The sequence below is a fragment of the Neomonachus schauinslandi genome, chromosome 8, assembly GCF_002201575.2.
Source record: "Neomonachus schauinslandi chromosome 8, ASM220157v2, whole genome shotgun sequence".
Lineage (NCBI taxonomy): Eukaryota > Metazoa > Chordata > Mammalia > Carnivora > Phocidae > Neomonachus > Neomonachus schauinslandi.
Genome location: NC_058410.1, coordinates 124,390,033 through 124,417,647, shown reverse-complemented (window position 1 = coordinate 124,417,647; position 27,615 = coordinate 124,390,033). Strand labels below are relative to the sequence as shown.

Below are 27,615 nucleotides of genomic sequence, written 5' to 3'. Positions count from 1 at the left end.
TTAAGTGGCCTGTGTATGCACTGAGTGCCATTTGGATACTAAGCCTTGATGAATCTTGAGACTTGACATCAAGAAGTCAGCAGGTAACAGTGTCGGGGCACACAACATGGTTTCGTTAGGTAGCTTGGCCTCAAAGATGTGTTAAGGGTGAACCAATGACCCATAAGCAGGGGTAGGATCCCAGAACACACTGGCACTCTCCTCTCAGTCCCTTGGAATCTGAAGGCATGGCAGAATTAAGCAGCTTTCTCTTTGTGGCTATAAAGGAATTTGAGTTAAGGCAAGTTGATGGAGCACTTGTCCTTCCAAGCAATTGAAGGAGTTTGCCCCAGAAAGACTAAAAGAAGGGTCAAGTTGTTTTGTTATTGAGATACTTGGGGTTGGGGAAAGAAAGAAAAAGCACCAATGTTTTTACAGGATGAATAAGCAGAGAAACCAGATTGTGGGGTGGGGTGGTGATGAAGGATGACGCAAATGAGGGGTATTATATCAGCTTGTTTCCCAATCGCACCTTTTGGACGCTACAACCAATGTGAGCCTCCAAGTGCTGTGATTATTGGGGCCTGCATTGGAAGGGGAGAAAGTAAAGCAAGACCTCGGGCACCATAGTGCTTTCATTACTGTCTGCTGTTTATTTTGCAGCTGGGAAATTACAGTGGGTAGAAGAATCTCATAAAGGAGTTGGATCCTTGCAATGGTGAAAGGATAGTCAGTAGAGCCTGTATACACTCGGAGATCTCATGGCAGACTAAAGGGCAAAGGCTGGGGTAGAGAGGAAAAGCCAAATGGAAATCTGCACAAGGAAGCATGAAGAAATTCCGCAGAGCTTCAGCAGCGTAGACGGAGAGTGACTGTATGAGCAGCATAGCCTTACTATTTCTGTGGATGTGGTCTGCTTTCCCAGAGTTGGTAGCTCTTACTGTTATGTAGCCTTTTATTTGTTAATTTTTCATGCTTTCTTTCAAACAGCATCTGACTCATACTAGGATCATTCCATGTGCGGCAGCTGCACATTTTCATGGCGGCCTCTGCACATTTTTCTTTGAAATATTCTTGCTCAGTGATAGGGTCAAGAGGCCAATAGCCAGAATGTGTTCAAGGATAAATGGTTTTCCTTGTAGTGGTGGAAAAAATGCAAAGGATAAAAACCAGGTGGGGGCAGAACTGAAATAATGGGTGGTTAGCCCTCTCCTACGAAATTTGAAGGTTCGGGCAGATTTGTGATTACCTTCACAAAGTTATGATCATTTGAAATAATCCCTACAACTGGGGCATCTGGGTGGCTCAGTCAGTTAAGCATCCAGCTCTTGATTTCAACTCAGGTCATGATCTCAGGGTGGTGAGATCGAGACAGGCTCTGCACCGGGCTTGGAGTCTGCTTAAGATTCTCTTTCCCTCTCCCGCTGCCCCTCCCCCCCCAAAAAATTAAAAATCTATTTAATAAAAAAGAAATAATTCATACAACTGAAAAATTGTTCATGCAGTAGTAATTACTTATATGGTTCTGAGCCAGTGCAATGACTTCTCCTGGGGCAAAGGAAAACACTGTATGTTTTAGATGGAGGACGAGGAACAAGAAAGAGAAGAGAGAGCCATCACCACATCATTCGTGTTAGAGGTGCATTCGGGTTTGGAACGACAACTCTTGATTGCTTTAGACACATTTAATTCAAACATCTAGAACTTTGTTCCTTTAAGTGTGGACTTTGGAGATCTGGGGAGACAACAAGAATACACAGCCAACTGTGTAAAAGGCTGTACCTTGAGCTCAACTGATAGAAATCTTTGAGCCCTGTTATTTTCTGATTTCCTTAAACTTTAGAAGAACTTCAGACTTCATGTTCCAAGCTATACTCCCTTTTGTGCTGGCTATTCTGGGCTAGTCACTAGCGTCTAGAGAAATGAATTTAGTAATGATTACTATTGACCATTTCATTTTTCCAAAAATCCCATGCAGCATCCTGAGTGAAGAACTAAAACAATGATGACTCCCTGGGGTAAATTCCTGTTCTAAAACCAGTCCTACATGTGGAACAAAATATTAGAATTAAATTACAGTGTCCACTCTGCTCCCATCACCACCAACAAAGAAACTGTTTTGAGGAATGTGTGGGTGTGAGGAAGGACAGTGGTATTGTGTTATGTTAATAACCATCATGCTGTGCAAGAAAGTACCCCAGGAATTGCTTTTAGCTTTCCTAGATAGTCTAACCTCTTGTTAGATTAGCAGCTATACAGGAGAATATCTGATAGAGTCTAGTAAAAATCCTTTCCAAGCCTTCATAATGAAGGAGTCCCTGTCGTTACATAGTGTCTGCTAGTTTAGGGATTCCATTTCCGGTCACGGTTGTCCCAAGATTGATCCTGAGCACCCAGGAGCGCCTCTGCAGATACTCCCGTTGGTTCACCAAGGCTTCAAATGAACGTCTGTCCAGTGGCTTACGTCCTAAAAGTGTCTGCCTTTCTCTGTCACGATTCTTAATGGCACAAGATTTCATTTTACTTTTGCTTTTGCAAAACTCCTTTTGCAAAGGACCCGCCATTTGGATTTTTAATTTAGAATTTCTTTTTACTTTAGGAAAGTTGATCTAAAACAAAAGTAGTCTTCTCTAAAACAAGTTTTTCCCAGTAAATGATATCCATCTCCCTGAACATACTCCCAAACTCCCAAAGAAATTATATTCCCCTTCTCTCATCTCTTTGCTTCTGTGTGCAAATGTTATTAACAGGTTCTATTGGATTCTTTAGCTGGTGTTTAAAGTTAAAAGTGGAGCCACGTGAGATCATAAAAAGACTAGAGAAAATGGTGTTTGCTGTGACTGACTTGGACTCCTCGCTCGTCATCTCTTGTGTTCAGTCTTGCGTACATGGGGAGGGCATGGGTTAAGGCCATGACTGTGTAGGGGACACATCAGGTTAAGGACTCTTGATTATCCAGACCATTTTGCCCCCTGTCCACACACCGTGGTATAACCCTGAGGATGTGGGATGAAGGTAAGGTGAGACTGTGATGTCAAGAGAGGGGGGTACTAATGCATTAAGATATTAAGAAGAAGAGCTTTTGTTGATTGGGTTAGAGGATAAAGCTGAATCCTCCCAGCAGCCCTGAGAGGTAGGTGGTATTATGCCCATTTGACAGATGAGGAAACATGGGCTTATGTTAAGAATCTTGCCCAAGTTCACACAAACAGTGGGAGCTTGGCGCAAAGCCGAGCTTGTCTGATTTGAAACCGTGCTCTTGAATTGCTGTCCTGTGCTGCATGTAATTTATATTGGTGGGAAGAGGGTGTTTGTATGTGCACATATGTGCATATGTATGCACTTTAAACATGGAGGAAGGCAGGGGAGCCTGGGTGGCTCAGTTGGTTAAGCATCCAACTCTTGGTTTCGTCCCCAGGGCATGATCTCATGCGTTGTGGGATTGAGCACCGTGTCCGGCTCCCCATTCAGGGGGGAGTCTGCTTGAAGATTCTCTCCTGCTGCCCCTCCCCCTACTCGTGCTCTCTCTCTGTCTTCCTCTCTCTCTCAAATAAATCTAAAAAAAAAAGATGGGGGAAAGCATTTTGGTATAATCTCCACTCTCCACTGTGGTAGGGTCCCAACATGGATCCTTATACGTTATATTCCCCAAGAGGAATAAACAGCTAAAAGATGGGACAAGATTGGAGAGCTGACCCGAGTCAGGCATAGATCACTGTCTGGGTGCATGCATATGTGGTGCATTGTTTCACCTCTTAATTCTTGCTTTGTCTCTGTACATTAAAGGTTCAGTTATCCATGTTAATGGAGAGAACTCAGATGTGAATAACTAAAGAACCAGGAATCTAAGGAGCAATTCAGTAGCAGTTTGCCATTTATATGTGGATTGTTTGTGCTAGATTTATTTCCCTAATCTGTTTGTTTAGTCATCCCAGAATAGTAATAGATGGGCCTGTCCCAAGAGCAAAGATCTAAGTGGATTATTCACAGGGGAATACAGACAGTTAATTCGTAAGGAAAGGCTTTTGATTTCATTTAAAAGCATAGCTTCAGACTGCTGACACTTTTTCTTTTTTTCTCCTGAATTCATTTAGAACTTACGCTGTCAGGAGGATAAGAGATGCCTTCAGAGAAAATAAGAATGTAAAGGATCCTGTAGAAATTCAAGCCCTAGTGAATAAAGCCAAAAGAGACCTTGGAATAATTCGTCGACAGGTAAGATGGTTCGATGATGTACTGTCTTTCATTAAGAGCTGTAAACTTTGACATATCCCCCTTAATTGGACATCACTGCTTTTGGTGTTTATGATTTATACCACAGGGTCATGAAACTGTTCCTTTTATTCATATAGACACAGAAAGATGACCTATCATATTACTGAACTCAAGGAGAACATAAAGGAAAATATCAGCTTTCCAGAATCTCAGGGAATGCATCCTTCTGGGGAGCTGTATTCTCATCGTTTACTAAAGGTTGATCTTTAAATATGAGAAACTTTTTAAAAAAATGTTGCCCCTTTCTAAGATATATTTACATATTTATGCGTTGACATATGTCAAAGAACGTAAATATATTCTACTTTGCCTAGTATTTTAAAATCATAATTCAAGGTGTTGTTGCCCTTTTCTTGGAGACATGATCGTTGGTGAGGAACCTGATTTTTGTTGCCACATGGAAGGTGTATCTGCAGGTGCAAATGATGTAAGGCACAGCTGCTTGGCTACTGACCCCATAATGGACCCTGGAAGGTGTGTTTGTCTTTGTCTTGTAGAAGTGCCAGAGATCACCTTGATTTGTGCCTGCTGTTCTTTTTCTCCGGAACATCTGCAGCAGCATGGTCTCCTGGGTAGTGTGATATGTCCCTCTTTCTGCAAAATTAATTAGAGAGTCAGAGGCCAAGTAGCCTATTCTTGGTTGGTTTTCTCACCCTCTAAAAAACTCATCCTTTTCACTATTTTTCTTTGATTTAGCAACAGTCATACCATAAGCTCCATTTCTGCTTCCATTCGTTTCTCTTAGTTGCAGTAAATTTGTTTATAAAGTATGGAAGGGAAGTCCCTTATGATTTCCCTCAGTTCTGCCTAGTGTTTTTGGAAAGGGCTTGTTTAGCATCATCAGGAGATATCAGCTCAGCTGACGGTATATCATATCATACTATATGACATATATATGCAATTATATATGTATATATGTACACATATATCCCTAACCCTTCTTCATGCTTCACTCTAAACGATTCAGAAAAAGAAGCAATATTAAATACTGTAGTTTTCTCTTTATGTCAAATTCAGAAGTTTTGCAATGTAATGAAACAATCCCTTCTAGAATAACTTTTTGGATTCTGATAACCCTCCTTGAGTTCTCCAGTTATCTATCTAGCAACAGAATAACTTTGCCACATTCAGACAAGCCTAGGAAATGATCTTTAAGGAAGGCCATGAGAAGATAATAGGATAATCAGAAAAAGAAACCGATCTGCATATTTGCGTGTACTTTGATAGTGGCAGGTAAATGAGTTGACATTTTGAAAACTCTAGGACGATGGCATTTTCCAGGCATCAGTGGTTGAATTTTATGGGCTCCTTTAGCACTGGAACTTGGAAAAAAACAAACATCCTGAGTCCTTATTTCGCATAAACTCAGATTCAGTTCTTTGGCACTTTCTGATGTAGACGTTGGCAAGCATCTCCCAGACTGGTTTTATCCTTTAGCATAAAGTTGCACAGAGTAGAAAACTGCTTAGAAAAGGTGCCTGTAAGTACTCTGTGCCACCATTTCTTCTGTTATGTAATTGTCTGTGTCACCTCCCGGTTTGAAATGCTAACACCGCCCTTTCAAAAACAAAAAGATTAGACTGGCTCTCTTCAGACATCCCCAGTGAATCCGCACTCAAAACAGACTCAAACCTGCAGCCTCTGAACCTGTGGGGGCCAGGACGCCCTCCCCAGGACAGCCTGGCAAGTGCACCTTCCTTGCCAGTTGGGGAACAGGTGGGCCTACTTTCAGGCCCAGGGCCCTTCGCCAGGAGAGCAGCAGATGATTATGTTGGCCCTGAAGACTCTGCTCAGAAAGGTTCTGACAAATGAAAACATTCCCATTCCATCAGAGAACTCAGCCAATTACAGGTCAACACCTGGGAAGTTCCGGCTCACTTCCCTTTCTTGTTAAGACTTCCTGAATCCAGGTGTCACACTTACTGTAGTTAGCTTATGAGATGTTAGCGACTCCTCGAGCTGCCTTGCTCCATGCTGGTATGAGCTGACCTTGGCCTAAAGACCTGAAGTAAAGCAGTGTCTCTATTTTCTTCTCACTGGCTGCTCTCATAGCCTTCTAACATGCCTCCCTGATTTCCCCTCCCTGCATGATCTATTCTCCACATACTGCCAGAGTGATCTTTCCTTAAAAGGAAAATTAGAGCAGGTTTTACCCCTGCTCAAAACCCTCCAGAGGCTTCATAGCACCATGGCAATAAAATCTGAAATCCTTAAGAAGTCCTCAAAGGCTTTCCATTGCTCATGGCTCCCTCACACTTTCAGATGCCTTCTTGATGTCCCTGATATACCCCAAGCTTGTTCCCATCATGGAGGCTTTGTACCCTCTGCCTGGAATACTCTCTCCCCAGACCTTCCCATCGCTCAATTCCCTTTTTCCCCTCAGACTTTTATTACTATTTCACCTTCCCGCAGAGGGCTGTCCTGACCACACTGTCTGAAATAGCCTTCCTTTTGTCACTCTATCCCATACCCTGCTTTGGTTTTCTTTATAGCATTTATCAGTCCTGAAAATAACATCACGTATTGCCTTGTCTGTTTTATCCTCCTCCGTGAGGATAGGGATCTCCCCTGTCATGGTCACAGTGCCTGACTGGCCAGAGCATGGGCTCTGGGGCCAGCCTGCCTGTGTTCACATCCTGACTCAGGCTACTAACTATGTGATCTTGAGCCAGATATTTAACCTCTTGGTGCCTAATATAAAATGCAGATGAGAACAGGCCCAACCTCATGGGTTATGGTGAGCATCAAGTAAATTAATACATGTGAAGCCCTTCGAAGGATGCTGGCACATAGTAAATACTTGCTATTATTGTCATCAGGAGTATCTAGAAAAGCCCCACCTATGGTGGGCTCTTAATAATCCTCTGTGGACTAAAGGAATATATGAAGATATATTTGGCCCCTGGGATCATACATCTCAGGCAGGGGGTCTGAGCCACCAAATCATGGTATCTTGCTAGCCACCCAGAACCTCTCCTCAAAGAGAATGAGTCATGAAGGTAAAGTGGAAACCTGATGAGGCCCTTAGCCTCTAATCTAATGAGACATAACCAGCATGAGCTGTAATACCCTTCCTATCAGATCCCTCTTCCTCTTGCATACTGGGACCCAAAGACCATCCACCTGGATGCACGTCGATCTCAGCATCACTTCTCCATGGATGAGAAAGCCCCGGTCATCTTTGCAGCTGCCAGATAATGCACATCTGTAAAGGCAATGCTCAAAGTAGAACCCTCCACCCGACTTCCCTCTCGACACGGTTTACCTCTTCCCTGCTTTCTAGTCTGTCTTTACAGTGGGTCTTGCTCTCTACAGACGTGTCTTCAGTCCCTTCAGTCAGCTATGACTCTGACAATACAACTGTGCACGTGGTAAGATTGTGAGTTTTCAAAGAAGTCTCTGAGCAAAGATTTTCTTCTGGTTTTTTGGGGTAGAGAAACCAAGGTGCAAGCTGGATGCCTTGTCCATGGCCACATGGCCAGACCTGAGCTTAGAGGAAACTCAGAAGTTCAAGGACATGAGCTCCTGAGTCAGTAGAAATTGAAGGATAAAGATATTCTTAAGTCATTCCCCAATTTCGTACCCAAGATATGTAAGGACCACATCAACCCAGCTCAGCCTCTCCTCAGAGGTCATTCTTCCTTCGTATTTTTTGCGCAGAATTTTGTCTTCATTGTGGCAACACTGAAGGGTTCTACCTAGCATTAGTATTTCCCATTTGCCTTTCATACCGCTCCTAAGGGTTACTCTGCTTTCAAGAAGTAACATGGCAGATCATTTTTCCTCCATTATGAGCAAGTCAGACTCCTTTTGCTCACTCTATAATTATGGCCCACTCAATAGAAGCCTGGCAAACACTTGTTCTTTCTTTGACATTCTTAGACCAACTCTCCCCTGAAAATTATAATCCAGTCTGTCAGTCTCTAATCTCTTTCCAGCTACAAACATTATCTCATAGCCCATAACTGGCAGAGGCACCCTTCCACCTTTCTCTAAATTCCTATTATGTCCAAGGGTGCCTGAGTGGCTCAGTCGTTAAGCATCTGCCTTCGGCTCAGGTCATGATCCCAGGGTCCTGGGATCGAGTCCCACATCGGGTTCCCTGCTCCACGGGAAGCCTGCTTCTCCCTCTCCCACTCCCGCTGCTTGTGTTCCTGCTCTCGCTGTGTCTCTCTCGGTCAAATAAATAAATAAAATCTTTAAAATAAATAAATAAATAAATTCCTATTATGTCCATATAAAATGGTTCTGTAAAGACAAATTGACCCTGGCAGCTTGTATGAGTATTTCCTTTCTGCTGAAAGCAAGTTATGGACCAGTCCCCACTAAACCTAGCTTCCCTGTCTGCTTCCCAAGTGGGATCAAAAAATTTGAGAGGCCTGCGCCGTCTGGGTGACTCAGTCGGTTAAGCATCTGCTTTCGGCTCAGGTCATGATCCCAGGGTCCTGGAATCAAGCCCTGCATCGGGCTCCCTGCTCAGAAGGGAGCCTGCTTCTCCATCTCCTTCTGCAGCTCCCCCTGCTTGTGCGTGCCCTCTCTCTCTCTCTCTCAAATAAATATATAAAATCTTAAAAAAAAAAGAAAAAAAGTTGGAGAGGCCTTTTGTGTATGTGCCAGGAAGGATGCACAGAAGCCGACCTGTGTATAGGGTTGGGCAAACATCTCTCACACAATCTGGGCAGCAAAGAAGTACCTAAGTACTCCCTACCTCAGATAGTAAACAAGGCCCCTTGGGTGTTTCGTATCAGAAAGAAGAGCAAAAAGGTCAACCATGCTTTCATCTTGGTTCTTTCTTCCATTTTGCTGTTCTGAAGGTATTCCTTTTGATTCCTATTTATAAGGCGTGAATTAGAATAGCTCTCAGGTAATCACCCCCACTCAGTATAGTTTGTCGTGCCACTTTGGATTTTAAACAACCAGAGCCTGCCTTATTTGGTATCACTACTTCTATGCTCTATACCCTTGCTACTCGAGGAATCTCTAAAGACCTGCACCATTGCCATCACCCAAGAGGCCCTCTCTCCCTGTGTAGTTCACAGAGATTTTGGTTCTTCAAAGTGAAAGTATTTTCCAAGCATTTTGAAGTAGAGTGGTCACCTTTGTTACATTCCTAGCTAAACAGCCACATGTCTGTGAGAGAAGAAATAGAAGAGGCAACTGAGGGCGGGAAACTCTGGCTACAGTGGGGAGGTGTTACCAGACCCATCTCCTTGTACTTTGACAGAATTTCCCTGAATATGCCAGTTAAGATTGTGATTTTAGGAATACTCAGCTATAGCCTAAATGTATAGCAGCTTTTTCTAGAAACCTGGTGAAAACTCACATATCTGTGCAGAGTTTGGGTTTATTTCCAGCTACATGATGCTTTCCGTGTTCATCGGAGTGCATCTGTGCTGCCGTCCTGGGGTCTCAGGTAGCAGCACAACTGGGTAACAGAAGGGGTGTGTGTGTGTGTGTGTGTGTGTGTGTGTGTGTACATGCACGCATGCACGCTTGTGTGCACATGTGTCACGGACCCTTTCCTTAGACAGTTAACTGAGTAAAACCATAATCTCTAGGAGAGGAACAACTATTCCCTATTGAAAGGTTCCCAACCACCAGCTTAAGTAGGCTAGCAGATTTAGCTCTAAATTTCCATCTAAATAATGTTTGGTTCCCCTACCAGGGATGGGCTGCACATGTACTGAAGTAAGGAAGGCATCCCACAAAAGGAGGTTCATGGGTAACTTCAGTATTTGGGTGAGGATACTTGATGCTGTAGTATGTGATTGTACATGCTGGGTAACAACGAGGTTTGGGGGTCATACTGGTCTTGCCAGCAGCTTTTCAGTGATGACGATTTTATACCACATAGGTTGTTCTTAAGCCAGTGTGGGTGTTTTTGTGGTTTTTTGGTTTTTTCTTTTTCTTTTTCTTTTTTTTTTTTGGCCGGGGGTGGTGGAGGGAGTTAGGAGTTTTCTTTATTTTGCTTTGTTTTGTTTTGGACAAACAACTTCTTTGCATGTATTTTTTTCCTTCACATCAGGTTAAACAACAGTTGCTGTCATTTTAGAATCATTGATTACGTCTTTTTTTAATTAGAAAAAAAGTCTTTACCTGAATATTTATGTAACTTCATTGCTGTTTATTACAACAAAAAAGTTTTAAACTAATTTGTAGATTCCATCCAGTAACATATGAGATTGAAATCCATCTCTCAAGAAGATACAGTTATGGCTGAATGTATTTGGTGTTCAGAGTACAGCACGAATAAGAAAAATCCTTGCATGTCATGTGCAGTCATCTGTGTTCATCTCTCAGAAAGCAAAAGAATCCATTTGATGTTTCAATAAATATCAAAGTAGGGGCGCTTGGGTGGCTCAGTCAGTTAAGCGTCTGCCTTCGGCTCAGGTCATGATCCCAGGGTCCTGGGATCGAGCCCCACGTCGGGCTCCCTGCTCTGCGGGAAGCCTGCTTCTCCCTCTCCCACTCCCCCTGCTTGTGTTCCCTCTCTCTCTGTGTCTCTCTCTGTCAAATAAATAAATAAAATCTTTAAAAAAAAATAGATAAATATTAAAGTAGTTGTTTTCAAAAAAACAGCTTCCACAGAGAGAGACCCAAGAACGAGCAGTTTCAGTGAGTGATTCCTAGAATCAGGTGAGTCCTCCTTTAATCCAATGAGGAGGTGATGTCAGGAATGAAGCTTCCACTGCTGGTGATGACCCCGGTGTCACTCTGCTGCTGGATGAACTAACATGAGGACTGCTTTCCTGGGGGCTGGTCATGGTGATAGACATACTCGTGCTGTTAAGGGTGAGGTGAGACTATCCAAAACCATAAGAGGACGGTACTAGGGATCAAGTGGAATAAGAGGAGGAAAATCCGAACCTGGCAGAGCTGATGACGAGCTTTATGTTGGCCTGTGGTGGAATGGTACTGAACAGTCTGTTAGTGAAGGTGAACAACAGTGGGATCAACCAAAGTCACACTGGGCACCCATACAAAAGATGGCTAATACTCCTTTGATTAGGCTGCTTTGCATTTCGGACCACAAATACATTTCCTGTTGGCAAGAGGGTCTTCCTCTTCTTGGGAAGAGATTTCTAGTGTTAGGTCAGTAACATCCACTTTTTTCTTGCCTCATTGGCTACAGTCACTGAAGAAGGCTTATGAAGACACTTGAAATGTTCATTTTTGTATGTGATTGCTGGATACTTTCATAGCTTCTTTCTTCTTGGTGTCTCATTGGACACCAAGAACCATCTTCTTGAAATGTGATCTCATACACATCAGAACAGTCATTGAGAATTTCCGTTAAAAGCCCATGTAAAATTAGACTTTTCATGGGCAGCTTTTTTTGTCACAGGACAAATCCAAGCGGGCTTCTCATTCATTTGCAGATAAAGGGCAGCATCAAAACACTATAGATGTGTATAAGTCACTGCATGGCATGGGATTGCGGGCCTCGTTTTCCTTAAAGGGCACATCAAGGATACCTGAAGGAATTTCACTATCAGGAGCTGCAGTAAGTTTTTCTTTAGTTTTCTGGAATGATCAAGGTTTCTAATACCTTTCATTTTTAGTCTCTGTAATGACATGGCTGATGTGAGCTTTCATACAAGATATACAGACATGGAGTAATTCTTTCCAATTTCTGATGCCCAGGAAATGGAAACCTGATTTGGCACAGCTGAAGATAACCCAACCAAAGATGTATTTATATTCAATCCCATTTTTAGGTGGTAATGCATAGCCAGGCAAAGAAAACGGCTTCACATTCACTTTACATTTACTTCCCATTTACTTTTATACATAGACTGTTGGGATAGTTTTGTTCTTGAGAGCAACTTGTCTCCGCCAGGCAAAGTCCCAGCTGAACTTGGACTATATAATCTCTCCTACCACCTGGCAAAAAAAAAAAAAAAAATCCCTAGATATGCATCTCTCTCTAACTTGTTAGGGTGTCAGAACAAAAATAAAAACTTCTCTTGAAATTGTTGACTACTGCTTTCAGCTAAACTCGTGGGCTTGATGAGAACATCAGGGACATCATAAAAGGGCAAGTTTTTAAACTGCCCATCAGGATGGACAAGGGGAATTGGGGGAGACGGTTGCTGCATCTCAGACATGGGCTGAGTATCTTGAAGCAGCAAGAACCAACAGGAGGGGAATCATGAGTGAGATATCCCTGAGGTGGAAGGCAACCAGTGGATTCCAGCCGTGGCAAGTCAGGTTCTTCAGGTGATGAACTACCATCCAAATTGAAACCGATGAGCGGCGCCTGGGTGGCTCATTTGGTTGAGCTTCCCAGCTCTTGGTTTCAACTGGGGTCATGATCTCAGGGTTGTGGGATCAGAACCCCACTAGGGCTCTGCTTCTCCTCTCCCTCTCCTTCTCCCCCCTCCATGCACGTGTACTCTCTCTCTCTCTCTCTCTCAAATAAATAAATCTTAAACAAACCAACCAATGATTTGATTATGGATAAACCAGAAAGCCCTTCAAGAGTCCATGGGTATCCAGTGATAATACCGAATGCAGGTGAGGATGCAGAGAAACTAGATCACTGCATACGTTGCTGGTAGGGAAGGAAAATGGTACACCACTCCTGAGCTCCTGGAGATCTGCAGGCGCTGCCACCACAGCACCCCTCCCACCGCCAGCCATGATGCCTCCAGCACCGTCCTGCACTGGGCACGGCTGGCCACACGGCTGCAGCAGCCCTGCCCGGCACATGACCGGCACAGGACCCCCCGCCCACCAAGCTAGGCTATTTTATAATGAAACAGTTCAAATAATGGATGTATCAGACTCGGGGTTATGAAACTGCAGTTGTGAGCAATTAAGAGCAGGTTCCATGCCATTAAAAAATAGTAGGAAAGGGGTTGATGTTACAGATAGCCCGCATTTTTGTTAACCTGACTATGCGTATGTGTGAGCATTTTCAGCATTTCTTGGCTCGTACTTAATTACTTTATTTGTAGGTCACTAAAAGCAAAGTAATTTGCCCAGTTTATTGGCATTTTGGATGGTGATAGATGAGTCTCTGAAACCATTTTTTTTTTTTTACTTTTGTTTGCTATTTTATGGTTTAGTCTTTAAATGGCTGTTCAAGAGAAATGTCCACCAATAACTTTTTTAGTGTGTCGGTTGTGAAATGAGAAGCTCATGAATGATGTCTGTCTTTTCTCACTGTCAGCCACTGCAACGTCCGTTCCAATGCCCTAAATCGTGGGTAAAACTTTAATTAAAAGTGATATCTTGCCCACAGTTCTCATCCTTTAATTTAAAGCAGCCTGTGAAAAGTTAGGATGGTTTTAGATCCTTTGGAGGAAAATTAATAGCACACTATCTCTCTTTGTGTATACTTCTGGCCTAAGTACCATTTTGATAGTTTGGGGGAATCTCTAAAATTTACATGGCAGTTGTTTTGATGGAGTAAAGAAAAGTCAACTCCTACATTAGGGGCATTGAAAATATTTGAAAAGAATTATGCACCATTCATAATAGCCAAGAGGTGGGAGCAAAGCAAATTCCTACCCGTGGATCAACGGGTAAACAAAATGCGGTATATACGTACAATGGAATATTAGCTTTAAAAAGGAAGCAACTTCTGGCACACGCTACAGCATGGATGAACTTCCAGGACATTACACAAATGAAATAAGCTGGTCACAAAGGGACAGATTGTAAATGGTGGTTGCCAGGAGCTGAAGGAAGCTGGGTGTCTGTGGAGTTATTGCTAAATGGGTACAGAGTTGCAGTTTTGCAGGTTGAAAGAATTCTGAAGATCGGTTTCACAACAGTGTGAATGTACTTAGCAGTACTGAACTGTCCACTTAAAAATAGTTAAGATGGGGCGCCTGGGTGGCTCAGTTGTTAAGTGTCTGCCTTCAGCTCAGGTCATGATCCCGGAGTCCCAGGATCGAGTCCCACATCGGGCTCCCTGCTCGGTGGGAAGCCTGCTTCTCCCTCTCCCACTCCCCCTGCTTGTGTTCCTGCTCTCTCTCTCTCTCTGTCAAATAAATAATAAAATATTTTAAAAAAAAATAGTTAAGATGGTTAATTTTAAGGTGCTTTTTTCCACAATAAAAAATATCTGCCCCTGCCCCCTAAAAAAGGAATTATAGCTGGTCATCAGTTTTTTCCTTAATTGGGAAAAATAAAATTAAATGCTTTAGACATTGGTATTTAAGAGTGGGAGGCTTAAGTTGTTTGAAGCTTGAACAAGTGGATTTATATCTGTGAATCCCTTCAGTTTCTTATGTGTAAAATCAAAGGATTATACCATGATTTCTAAGGCTACTTCCAGTTCTAAAATCCCATGGTTTAACATTTCACATGAATATCTGTCCCCTTCTTTATTTGCAGAAACCTGTTTGATACATTTTTTTTAGTGAACTATGCTGAGCTTTCCTTGGCCAATTTTTACTAAGATCTTAACTCAACGGAGTTTAGGCTATAGATAAGCAAAGTTGTAAGCCAGCTATGGATTTATACCATCATAAATTTCAGAAACTTCTCTTGGTCTAGCCTTTCTGCTGCAAGAAAAGTCAGAAAATTGAATTATTTTATTAATGTTGCTAGCACCTCTGCTGTTAGCCTTCCTTTCTGATAGAAGATACGTCAGCAGTACTATAGCATCTCTCTGAGCAAAACATTTTCTTTCAAAGAAAATTAAATAGCAATTCAAGAGCAATAATACGTTAACTTGATAGGCAAGAAAAAGATTAAAATGCTTTCCTCAAGCCCCACCTTAATATTAATACTAGTTTCTTCTTGATTGGACTTCTCCCTGCTCCCTGGCTGGCTTCTAAGCTGCATGAAACACGATCTGTTAGATAGGTCAAATGACACTATATTTTGTAATTCCATGGCCACAGTTTCTTTTCCTAGATATTTATCAAGCACCTACTCTATACCACCTAATTATGAATTGACTTTATAAGTTCTTTGGAGGCAGAGTTGGGATTGGAATTTTCAAGTCCGTCTTGTAGATGGTCTTTCTCATTTTGACTCTCGGGAGACAAACCTTTCCTCTTCATTCTAGATCACACCTATTTGTTCACTTAATAGAACAGAAATATATGGACTCTAATAGGGTACCCCAGCAATACTTTCCCCTGTGCCTATATAGATCAACTAAGATTGGATCGAAAAATCAGTCTACATATTTAAAAACTAATAAAGCAGTCAGAAGCAAAGGAGATTTAAACACTCTGTCTTGGACTTCAATAAAAATCCTCAGGAAATCAACATGAATTTATATACAGTGACTGGAATTGCCCCGAGTGAACCGTGTATCTTTTGGATATCTGAATTCTTTCAATATGAATGAAAGATTCCCCAAACCCCTGTCAAATGAGAAGGTTTGATTACTTTTATAGCTTGGCCTATGTATGACATTCATTTTTTTTTCAGTCTTTTCAATATATAGTTTCTCTGCAGCTATAAAAAGACTTCTTCATACAAGAATTTAAACTAATTTCCTCCCTCCCTGCATTTTCTAGAAATTCCAGTAAATCCTTAAGTCTGGGGCAATACTATCCCCACCATTGGCATTCCTATAGAAAAAAATACCTCTCAGTTAGAGATTGTGCATTTTTAATTTGCATGACTCCTCCGAGGCTGACATGTACAAAACAAGATTCCATTTTCTTTCTAGAAGAAGCCTATCCCATCTCTGCATTTTTCATATACAATAATAGTTCTTTTTCATATTTGCATGTTCAGAAGAGCACATGAGGAAGGCAACAGTAATGCTATTTATAGAAAGCTTTGCATGGGGTTTCATTTGGGAATATTTATTATCCTCTCCCATCTAGCCTACTAGAGCTTTTCACTCTTGAATTCCTTGAAGACCCATTTTTGTTGCTGAAGCATCTGAAGTGGAAGTAGATACCATCAACTCTGGAGCAGAACGTACACTGATCCATAGCAAGAGAGGAAGTTGTAATGTCAGCTCTGTTAGGACCATACTTTGTGATCTTGGGGTCATTTATTTGCCTAATTTACCACATGTGTAAAGAGATGATTTTATTGATGAATATTGATGATGGTGATGCTGCTGCTGCTGGTGTGGTGGTGATGATGATGTATGCTTGCTCTCAGTATTGGCTCATTGTGTCCTCTTTACACGCTGACGCTACAAAGTACTTTGAACATGTTGTCTCAGTTGCTAACAGCAGCCTTGTGAGAAAGATACTGTTTTCCTCATGTGTTAGATGAGGAAGTGCAGACTTTGCGTGTTTGAATAACTCCCCAAGGACGCACAATTAGGAGAACGGTGGGCCCACATCTATTCTCACTTTTTAGCCGGTTCTTAGAAGAGATATCAAACTGTGGGTGGTCTCATCTTAACAGGGGTAAATAAGACATTGGAGATGGGAGAAGGCAAGAAGTAGGTTTCCTTTTCTAATTGCTCATTTAGAATTCGTATTAAAAGGTAACAGCTTACCTTCTGTGGACTCATGAATAGTTTATCCCGAGGCACTGATCTCCTTTAGCATCTCTCAAAAAAACTCTCTCTCTGCCTTCAAAAGAAAAAAAAAACAGAGACCACAGTCTGAAAATGTTAAAGTTCAGCCACCTTATTTAAGAAGTGTTTGCTCAGAATTTCCCCCTAGATCTGAAGGTTGCAGCTGCAATTGTGCTTTTCCTGACAAGCTATCACTGAAGTGCCCTTCACTGGAAACCTTTTGATGCCTTGCTGCTTGGCTTGTCCTTTCAAGTAATCAAAGTTAATTTCAGTCATGCTTATGCAGAAGGTCTTCTTCTAAGATGACAAAGGAACAGTGTCACACCTTTTAGGCAGAGCAGTGGAAGGGGCTCGCCCCATTTATGTTGTTTGTGTTTCTATACATACACATCCCCTGAAGTGGCAGGGAGCCAGTGATCCCGCATGCCCAGGGCGTGTGTGAGAAAATACACTTGTTTCCTGAGCACTTGCTATCTGCAGTTGGATATTTTCAAACTTGATTGTTTCATCTGTGTGTGTGTGTGTGTGTGTGTGTGAAGGATAGATTCATTGGTGCTGTTGGAAAGATACCTCCTAATTATACATCTGTGAGTCCAAAAAAACTGTTGTTTTATGCAGAGACATAATAGGAGTGGTAGCCAAGAGACAAGAAAAGGTTTGGAGCCAGATACACCACAACTAAAATCCTGACACTTTTTCAGTAGCTCTCTGGCCTTGGTCGTGTTATTTAATTTCTCTTAAAATATTATCATCATTCAATTTTTCTACTCAAGGCAAAGGAATACCATTCTGAAGTTAATGTTAGTTTTGTACTTGCTCTGTTTTTGAGATACCAAAGCCAAACGTTGTATCAGACATTTTCTCTCTTCCCCAATCTGGTAATTAAAGCTGTCATGTCATGAAATGGTCCATTATAAATAATCAAAGGGCTCTAAAAATTCTCTAAGATGTGGCACTGTAGTAATCTTAGTTTTATTCAATTAATGCTAGTATACAATTAAGTCAGTATTTTAAATATTTTCCTTTTTCTCAAACATTTCCACTTCATATGGCCTAAATTTGTCTTTTCTCCCCCACCCATCTCGACTCCAGAATATAGTGAAAATAGCCCCAACCCAGAGGCCACGTGGATTTCCCCCTCAGTCTGTCAGAAGTTAGCAGAAGCATCACCACTAAGTCCATGACCCTTTAGGCCTCATCTGTAAAAAGTAAGGACTCAGGTACACTGGTTTCCTGGATCTCCAGGGGCACAAGAATTTATGTCTGAATCTGCCTTGTTGAGATCCAACTTGGGGTTTCTTTCAACAGGTTATTCCATCTCACTTGTAAGTGAGTGCATTCCAGAACTGCCTACACAGAGATGGACAAGCCTTTGGAGCCCAATAAAAACCCAGGCACTCAGTCATTAAGTGTCTGCCTTCGGCTCAGGTCATGATCCCAGGGTCCTGGGATCGAGCCCCGCGTCGGGCTCCCTGCTTAGCAGGGAAGCCTGCTTCTCTCTCTCTCACTCCCCTTGCTTGTGTTCCCTCTCTCGCTGTCTCTCTCTGTCAAATAAATAAATAAAATCTTAAAAAACAAATGCAGGCGCTGAATGCTGGGGGGCCCGGGAGCCGGCAGCCCCGGAGTCTGCTCCCAGCCCCTGCCGTGGGCAGGCAGTCCCCTTCTGCCAGCTTCCTCCTGGGGCTCGGGAGGGTTCTGCTCCATGACGCTCTGAGGTCTCCCTCACACCGGACATTTTCTGATTCGGAAAATAATTGTGGTCACGATTGTTAGGTCCCAGAAACACACCTGGCAATTTGGTTTTTGCCCAAGGGCGAGTGATGGCACCGACCTCCTCTGTTTACTGAATTGACTTTAAAAAGCAAACGGAGCTGCCCTGAGCTCACAGACGGCATGTTTTGTTGAGCGTGGAGGAGGAACCGGGTTATGTAATGCCGAGTTATGTAATATTTGTTCTCAGGTGCCAGCCTCAGCAGCGGGGCCGATTCGAGAAAACCCTTTGGCTATACTTTGTAAAGGCTTTTAATAGCCAGCCATGGCGGGACCGCTCCCCGAATCCTGGTGAGGTCAGGGGGCCTGTGCACTGTGCACAGAAGCTGCCCTTTCGGACAGCTGGCAAACTGTAAATACCTCACTTGACTGAAGAGGTTTTCTTCACTGGGCCTCGACAGGCCTCTCAGAGGGAGTGGGATGGGGAAGGAGAGACCGGGAAAAAGAGCAAAACCGAATGTGCCTCCCATGGACAGCCCTGCTTTATGTCCTGCCCGCGCAGCCCTGCCCTTGCGTCCAGACCGGAAGCAGCTGAGTCTCTCCTCAGCTGGGTGGCAGGCTCCCTGAGGGCTGGGCCTGCCGGGTCCAGTGGACCCACGCAGCACCCAGTGGACACCTTTCTGCGTTCACCGGCTCCCCCCGGGAAGGCCTCGAAGGCCCTTCCTCCTCCTTTCTTGCCTGCCGAAATCGTGTCCGCCGGGCCGCCAAAGCACGGCAGTGTGACTCTGCGCCATTAATTACATGGCACTGCAGTGCTGTGTTCATAAGGCATGTCTGCCCTTAGCCCCTGACCTTCCAGAGAGGCAGGGCTATTTCCTTGTTCACCGTGGTACCCCCGGTGCCTTGTAGATACAGTGAGCCCTCCATTAATCCTTCAGAGTCATGAAAGCTTGGTCGGAAGACACGGAAGGAAGAGTTTTAAACTGAAACTCAGAAGGACTGGTTCTAGCCCGCGCTGTGCCCCTGACCCAGGGCAAGAGCAGCAGACTTGGCCTTTCTGACCAGAAGTCTTCCTAGCATCTTCGTGAACGCAAAAGGACATAAAGCGCGCTGACACCCTCTACCATCAGCAGAGCCGCTCACCAGTGAGTAGAGTTAACAACCTTCAGGCCCCAGCACTGGGCCCTCAAACTAAATATCCTGCTTTGCCTGAGGATGTGGCTACCGCCCGGGTACCAAAAAGGAAGCCAGGAACTCCTCCTGGAAATTAGTGTATTGGCCAGAATAAACCGAAAACAAAAGTCGATCTGGTGAGGTGAATTCCAAGAGTAGGAAAGAAGGCTCGGTTCCAATTTTCTCACCCCACTAGGAGGCACAAAGGGCATGGGATCCAGGAGTCGGGAGAGGTTTCAAATCCTGGTCGTCACGCCCTAGCTTTCTGAACTTAGGAAAATGACTTCCTGCGGAACTCCTTCTCCTGTTCCCACCTTGTTGGGAGGTGAGAAGACAGAGAAATGTGTCTGTAAAGCATGCACCCCAACACCTGGCCCGTGGTGAATGTTCAGTAAATGAAAGATGGTTGTAGCCATGTCCGTGCATCAGCTTGTTTTTCTCCATACTTCTTTTAAAATCTCAAGTGCTGAAATGACGGAGCTGTGTCACAGTTTGGTTTCAGATCTCTAAACGTGCAGAAAGGGAGCCGCCGCCAGTCCCCCTCTCAGGCGGCTCTGTTCTCCAGTCTCCTCCATGGCGACTCCAGAGGCTTTGCTAATCTGCCGGCTCTTGGCATATGGTACTTGTTGTAATATAGGTCTGACTTTCCAAAATACTTTTCAGTGGTTTCAGTGAAGCTGCAAAGACTAGATTCCAAGTGACGGTTTCTGTATGAAATATTTATCACATGCTGATAAAAGCATATCCACCGACTGGAACCAGGAGGGCAAAAGAGAAGTGCAGTTCACTATTCTTACTTTCTTCTTTTAGATGTTCCTGTCACATTGTGGACTGCCAGGCAATGAAATGAAGGAAAGACTACAGGAAAATAAAAAGAGCAGGTAGAGCCAGTTGGTGTTTGGAAGTGAAAACTGGGGGGGCCTGAATTTGAATAAATAAACGTGTCCTCAAATTAAGAAGACGGGAAGGCAGAACCAGGAGCCCTTAATGGGCCTAGCAGGAAAGCACACTATACAGGTAGAAAGATTTGGTTCCACCGTTGTCTTTTCTTTTTTTTTTTTTTTTAAAGATTTTATTTATTTATTTGAGAGAGAGAGAATGAGAGACAGAGAGCATGCGAGGGAGGAGGGTCAGAGGGAGAAGCAGACTCCCTGCCGAGCAGGGAGCCCGATGCGGGACTCGATCCTGTGACTCCAGGATCATGACCTGAGCCGAAGGCAGTCGCTTAACCAACTGAGCCACCCAGGCGCCCCTCCACCGTTGTCTTTTCACCCACGCTTATACACAGAGAACGGTGCCTGATTAACAAGGTATGTCTTTGCAGAGCTTGGGGGAAATTTTCCTTAGATTTCTGTAATGTTCATCTCAGACAATCCGTATTTATTCCTAAGCATTTTGGAGTGTCCGCAGGAATGAGCTACCAAAGTAGGGGCAGAGAGGGCTAAGAATGGTCAGTATTTGAGGAACTTGTTTTGTGTTGACCGGTGAATGACAGATTTCACATTGGAACACATGCCTTCATGAGAAGGCATGTCTTGTCTCATGACAAGTTATGAGAGTTGTTATGTGGCTTCTTCATTTAATAGGGGTTTTGATCCTTGTCTCCTTGAGGGCAGGCACTGTGTCTGTCCCCACACTTAACCACAGTATCTTACACACTGATAATGCTTAGAATATATTGCTGAATGAATTATATGCTTTGGGGCACCTGGGTGGCTCAGTCAGTTAAGCATCTGACTCTTGATTTCGTCTCAAGTCATGATCTCAGGATCCTGGGATTGAGCCCCACGTCAGGCTGCACGCCGGGCATGGAACCTTCTTAAAATTCTCTCTCTCCCTCTTCCTTTGCCCCTCGCATGCTTGCTCACTCACTCTCTCTCAAATAAATAAATAAATAAATAAATAAAATATGCTTTAATTACAAAGGACTAAATTATATATGCTTGAATATCTTAGTAGTGGCTCAGTGTCATCCATTCTATTTAGGGAATAACCTTTATCAACAAAGTAAAAAGCCATACCTGAGCTAGCAAAGTTTTGATCCATAAAACATAACCTTTTAGAACCATAACCATAGCCATACCTGAGCTAGCAAAGTTTTGATCCATAAAACATAACCTTTTAGAACCATAACCAATTATAAAACTCTCTTTGAGACAGATAGCGGTCCTGCCATACATACAAACTTAGGACAGTCTATTCGTATTTTGGGGGGAGGAATGGGAGAAATAAAGAGAGTAGGGGTTACCATAGCTGCTTTGGAGAGGCCTATTAGAGCAAGTCATTCTTATCCAAATATCTGAATGAAAAAGACTGGTGAGTTGGTCTGCATGCTTCTTCCATTGCCTGCATCTTCTTTTGGTAGCCTTTTGGGATGGCATTAGGTTCGTGTACCTTCTGTGTATATGTGAGAAGATTGGGAGCTGGGAAATGAGCCTGTCCATGATAGGTGGGGGATCAAAGGCAAGGCCAGGGAACCAGGCTGCCCTTTGCCTCTCTGGTCAGTTCTCCAGAGCTTTCTGGAATACAGGTGTTATAAACACAGAGGTCCTCAATACATTATGACTTACTCACCTTTACCCTTTGGGAGAACTCTTTTCATGTGAATTCAGACATGCCCAGAAATGTAGGAAAGTCTAAAGCAGTCATGTTCTTGCCAGGATTTATTGTTTAAACAAATCCATTATGAAAATTCAGCTTACCGGGCCGCCTGGGTGGCTCAGTAGGTGGGTGAAGCGTCCGACTCTTGGTTTCAGCTCAGATCAGGATCTCAGGGTCCTGGGATTGAGCCCTGTGTCCAGCCCTGTGCTCAGCAGGGAGTCTGCTTGAGGATTCTCTCCCTCTGCTCCTTCTGCCCCTCCACCTGCTCACGCACTCTCACTCACTCTCTCTAAGTAAGTGAATGAATAAACAAATCTTAAAAAAAGAAAGAAAATTTAGATTACCAAGGAAATGTAACTGGAGATTGAACACTTATATAAATTAATTCTGGTTATGGTTATTCAGTGACTATGGAGACTACAGGGGTTAAAACATTTTTATCTCTTCTTCTATGCTACATACTGCAGGCATGGATCATTTCATTTACAACTACTCTGCAGCATGTCCTCATTTTATAGGTGAGGAAACCAAGGCACAGAGAGAGGGATTAAGGAGAGGGAGACTCCTTAGACATAATGGTTGAAGGCAGGATTTTTGAGCTGAGGTCTCTTACCACCATCCCTTGTTGCCTGACAGTAGGATCTTTCATTGCATTTTAGTAAAATGAATTTTACAAAAATCTGATTTAGATAAACTGTAGCTTGAAAACCCGCCTTTTTTTAATGACATAACTTTTTTTTTTAAGATTTTATTTATTTATTTGACAGAGAACACAAACAGGCGGAGCGGCAGGGAGAGGGAGAAGCAGGTTCCCACTGAGCAGAGTCCGACGTGGGGCTCCATCCCAAGACCCCAGGGTCATGACCTGAGCCAAAGGCAGACGCTTAACCGACTGAGCCACCTCACCAAGGTGCCCCTGAAAACCTCTTTCAACTAAAAGCCAGTGGGTGCTCAAAATCAAGGAGTGGGTCTCTGGGGAAGGGACCCATAGCACTGTGACTCTTGGATCTCCATGCCCTTGTCCTCGGGTGCACGCTGAGAGAATGAGGTGCAGCGCCCCGGAGCCCTCAGAGCTCTTCAGGCCTTACTGCTGGCAGGATCTGAAAGACAGCTCCCTCTGGAGGCAGCAAGCATTAGCTCAAGGGGTGAGCCAGAGGCCTGACCCAGAGCTGAGTGCAAGGCAGAGAAGGGAATTAAGTCTGACCAGTGAAATGACTCACTCAAAGAAAAGCAATAGTTTGTGGCATGAGCAAATTAAACTCCCTCCCACCTCCCCCACCAGACCAGGGCCATTTGAGGCTTTGGTATATCTCCAGGGCATTTCAGGGATCTAAAGTTTTTGTCTCATCAAGAAGGAGGGCAGATGCCTGTCCATGCACTTGTGCACCCAGGAGGGACCTTTTAGGCGTACATTACTAAGGTTTGTATTACACTGCCTGTAGCCCTTCCTTGATAACAAAAGGAAACTGAATGAAGACTAGCACATTCCATCTCAAATACCTGTGTTACTTACTCACCTCAAATACTTGCAACCATACACTAGTGAAGTTTTCCATTATCTAAGCATTTTGTAATGTTTGGAAAGAAAAACTATAATCAATCTCAAAACAACCATACATTTCCCCCAAGAAGAAGGAAGTTTTCATCTTTAACACGTTTTGTGCCTGTATGTTGCAGTACACTTGGGATTTAGTTCAACTCAGCTTTAATTTTAAACTATTACTGGGGGAACCAAAGGCTACCTGATCTTTAGTGGGATCTTCAAAGACAGGACTTTGCACTTTCTGCTCATGGTTCTCAACCTTGATTGTACACTGGAACCACCTGGGTGCTTTCACAAACCCCTAGGACGAGGCCACTCCAGGCCAATGGAATTAGAGACTCTGAGGGTAGGACTCAGGCATCAGTAGTGTTAAAACTCCCCAGATGACTTCAACATGCAACCAAGGTTGAGAACCAGGAGTTGAAACTGAGCCCCTGAACAGGTACCCCCAAACCTGTCACCCTGCACTGAGTACCTGTTCTCCAGAAGGCCAGCAAGTTGTCTTTGATTTTTGTAATTACTGATCTCTGGATCTCTCTAAATTAACCTTTGCCCCAGGGATAATTTTTGTTCTGTTGCACTTACACAGAGATTCAAACTCTTAAGTTCTCTTATATATTGAACAATGCAACTCTCTCTTATTACAACTGGAAATCTCACGTGTTCCCATAGTGTGCATACTCCTGATGAAGCTCTTTGGGTTTTGGCTGATAGAGCAAGACAATATTCTTCACAACCAAGTAGAATAACACAGCTTAATGTCAAAAGAATGGCAGAGACGTCTTCTCAGTAATGCAGTCTTCATCTCAGGGAGAAGTTATTTAACAGTCTTTGGGGGATATTTTTTAGTGCAACTGAGGGTTTGCTGCTCATATAAATTGTAGCTTATCCATCCTGCATTTCTGCTTGTCACATAAACCCTGGCGATAAGAATATCTGCAGAGTCCTGTATCTTCATAGCAGCCATAGTCCAAGTGCAGGTAAAATTATTCAGGAAGTCATGCACCTTCTCTCCTTTCAGGGGGAATAGATGGGAAGAAAAGAAGATTAATAGAGCTATAGACCAAGAAAGATACTTGTAAGATTTGTTCAGCCTTTCAGGATAGTTGATAGGAGTGTGCTCCTTACTTTGGTCTGTTTTGAAACTCCACAGCCATCAGATGCACAAGTTGTCCTCAGCATCTCCTGTCAGATAGATCACCATGGGAACAGCAAGGAGACCAGTGGAAGCATAACAGGGCAGCAGCTTTTGGGAGCTAGCCCAGTGACAAATGCTAATGCACCGGGCCAAACATTCTAGCACTCAAAGGAACTGGATTATCAGGGCTTAAATTGGGGTGTGTTGGCCTGCTGGTACACCAAATTTTTCCAGATTTTTCTGGAAATTTCCTAGTCTGATTTTTCTCAACTCCAGAACCAATCAAGATTCAGCCCGTTGATGAAACTTTCTGATGGAATCTGGCAGTTCAATCTGTTCTTCCCTAGCGAAGGCCAATATTGTGTAGATTTCACTAGATCATGTGTTCCTTAACTTGCTAGAACATTCAGTGTATTCCTTTCCTTTTTTCTTTAAATGACAGCCTTATTGACACTCTTTCTCTCTCTCTCAAATAAATAAATAAATAAATATTTTTTGAAAAGGGGGAGGGCACATAGGTGGCTCAGTCAGTTAAACATCCAACTCTTGATTTTGGCTCAGGTCATGATCTCAGTGTCTGAGATCAAGCCCCTCGTCAGGCTCCACAATCAGCAGGGAGTCTGCTTGAGATTCTCTTTCTCCCTCTCCCTCTGCCCCTCCCCCTGCATGCTCTCTCTCTGTCTCTCCCCGTCTCCTTCTCTTCCTCCCCCATCCCATGAACTCACACCCTCTCTCTCAAATAAATAAATCTTTAAAAAAAAATAACTTTATTGAGACATAATTCACATATCATAAAATTCACCCATTTAAACTATACAATTCAGTGGCTTTTAGTATATTCGCAGAGTTGTGTAACCCATCACCACAATCATTTTAGAACATTTTCATCATCCCGAAAAGAAACGCCATACACATCATCAGTGACCCCATTTCTCCCCAACCACTCTCCCCCAGCACTTAGAAACCACAAATCTCCTTTATGTCTCTATGGATTTACCTACTCTGGACATTCATATAAATGGAATTTATTTTTGTGACTGGCTTCTTTCCTTTAACATAATGTTTGCAAGGTTCATCCATTCATAGTATGTATTGATACTTCATTCCTTTCTAATAGCACTGAATGACTGTATCACATTTTATCTATCCATTTATCAGTTGATAAACATTTGGGCCATTTCCACTTTTTTGCTATTATCAGTGATGCTGCTATGAATACTAGTGTACAAATTTTGGTGTAGACATATGTTTTCATTTCTCTTGGGTATATACCTAGGAGTGGAATTGCTGGGTCACATGATAACTGTTAACTTTCTGAGGAATGCCAGCCTATTTTCCAAAGTAAGTGCTCCTTTGTACATTACCACCAGCAGCTTGTAAGGGTTCTAATTTTGCCACATTCTTGCAAATACTTCCAGCCATCCCAGTGGCTAGGAAGTGGTATAGTGTATACCTTTTATACATAAAACAACCAGATTTAGATTGGAAAGCTAATGTTGACCTAATTGCTCTTGGAACATGCAAGGGAAGGTTAAGATTATTTTTAATTTTTATATATTTATTTTGTCCACATGAATCCCAGGCCAGTCCTTCTCTAGATCTAGACCCCAGTTCTCTGTGAGAACCAGTTTAAGCCCTCATTGATATTACAGTGTGTATAAGAGTTCCGGTATGGCTTGGAAGTGTGCATTGGGCAGCCAGGGTTGATTCAGATAATCTGAAGCTCTGGTTGAGGGTGCTGTCTTTCACTGCTCCATGAGACCCTCCCTGAGCTTGGATTGAAGAGATGAACTTCCCAGATGACCAGGGTAATGTGCTTTGCCTTGCATAGTGCCTCATAGAAGTCTTTCACACAGTAGGTGTTGGTTGATTTTTTTTTTTAAACTCTACCTTCTTCCCTACAAAAATTCAGCTGCTGTCTCAGACGCATAGACCTCCTTACCACTAAGTCAGTCAGTCTTTTTTATATCCTTATTCTTTACAGATCTGATGTTGTTTACTCCTTGAAACTTTGTATCTGGTCCTCTCTTTCATGTAAACTGTTAGCCTTGGTTTAGTAGATCTTTGCACTTGGGTGTTTTATCAGCACTTGGAAGCCCTCATGACCAAAAATGAGTTATCTTGCCTTCCCTTAAACTAATTTTCCTTTGCAAATTCCCAGTACTTCCATTCTCTTGATAATGCAGACTCAACTCCTTCCTCGCCCCTATGCACAGAGAATGGAGCCTTGATTGTTTCTGTACTCCATTTAAAATAAATCTAAGCCTCTTTTCAGGTCTTCTAAAATAGGGTACCTGGGAATATTCAAATATGTTCTGAGGTACCACCCTGAAAACTATCTTCTTCTTCAGGTTCAGGCTTGGGTGTATGCTATTCACTTCTGTAGTCAGGTCTAACCAACTCAGGTACTTGGCCCAGCCTTTAGCTACGTCAATGTGTGTCCTGATCTTTGACTCCTCTTGAGTACTTTCCTTGCCTGCCTTATCACGAATCACCAGTAAGCATTCTGTTTTTTTCTATAGAACTTTACTTGAGGTTCTGTTAGATATTCCTGTTGACTAGATGTTCATCTGTTTAAATAATCTCACTGTTAATGTGAAAGCACCCTTTGTTTGCTGACAGCCTGATTTCCCTGGGCATTTATAGTGCTTAGATCTGTATTGATGGACATTACTCTGTAACTGTGTCCAAGCACTCTGGGAGGCTCATCAATCTTGTGCTTTTTTTAATTGACATCAATAA

The 27,615-nt window shown here is 43.0% G+C and overlaps 1 protein-coding gene and 1 pseudogene across 1 annotated transcript in view; one reads left to right on the top strand and one right to left on the bottom strand.

Annotated features, from left to right (window-relative positions):
- Positions 1 to 27,615, top strand: part of LYRM4 (LYR motif containing 4) — a 155,905-nt gene that overhangs the window by 29,095 nt on the left and 99,195 nt on the right. Inside the window, exon 2 of the mRNA XM_021696900.1 lies at positions 4,074 to 4,194. Coding sequence (XP_021552575.1) covers positions 4,074 to 4,194 — 121 coding nt within the window. The remainder of the gene's footprint in view (positions 1 to 4,073; positions 4,195 to 27,615) is intronic.
- On the bottom strand, positions 10,903 to 16,984 carry LOC110586891 (annotated as a pseudogene).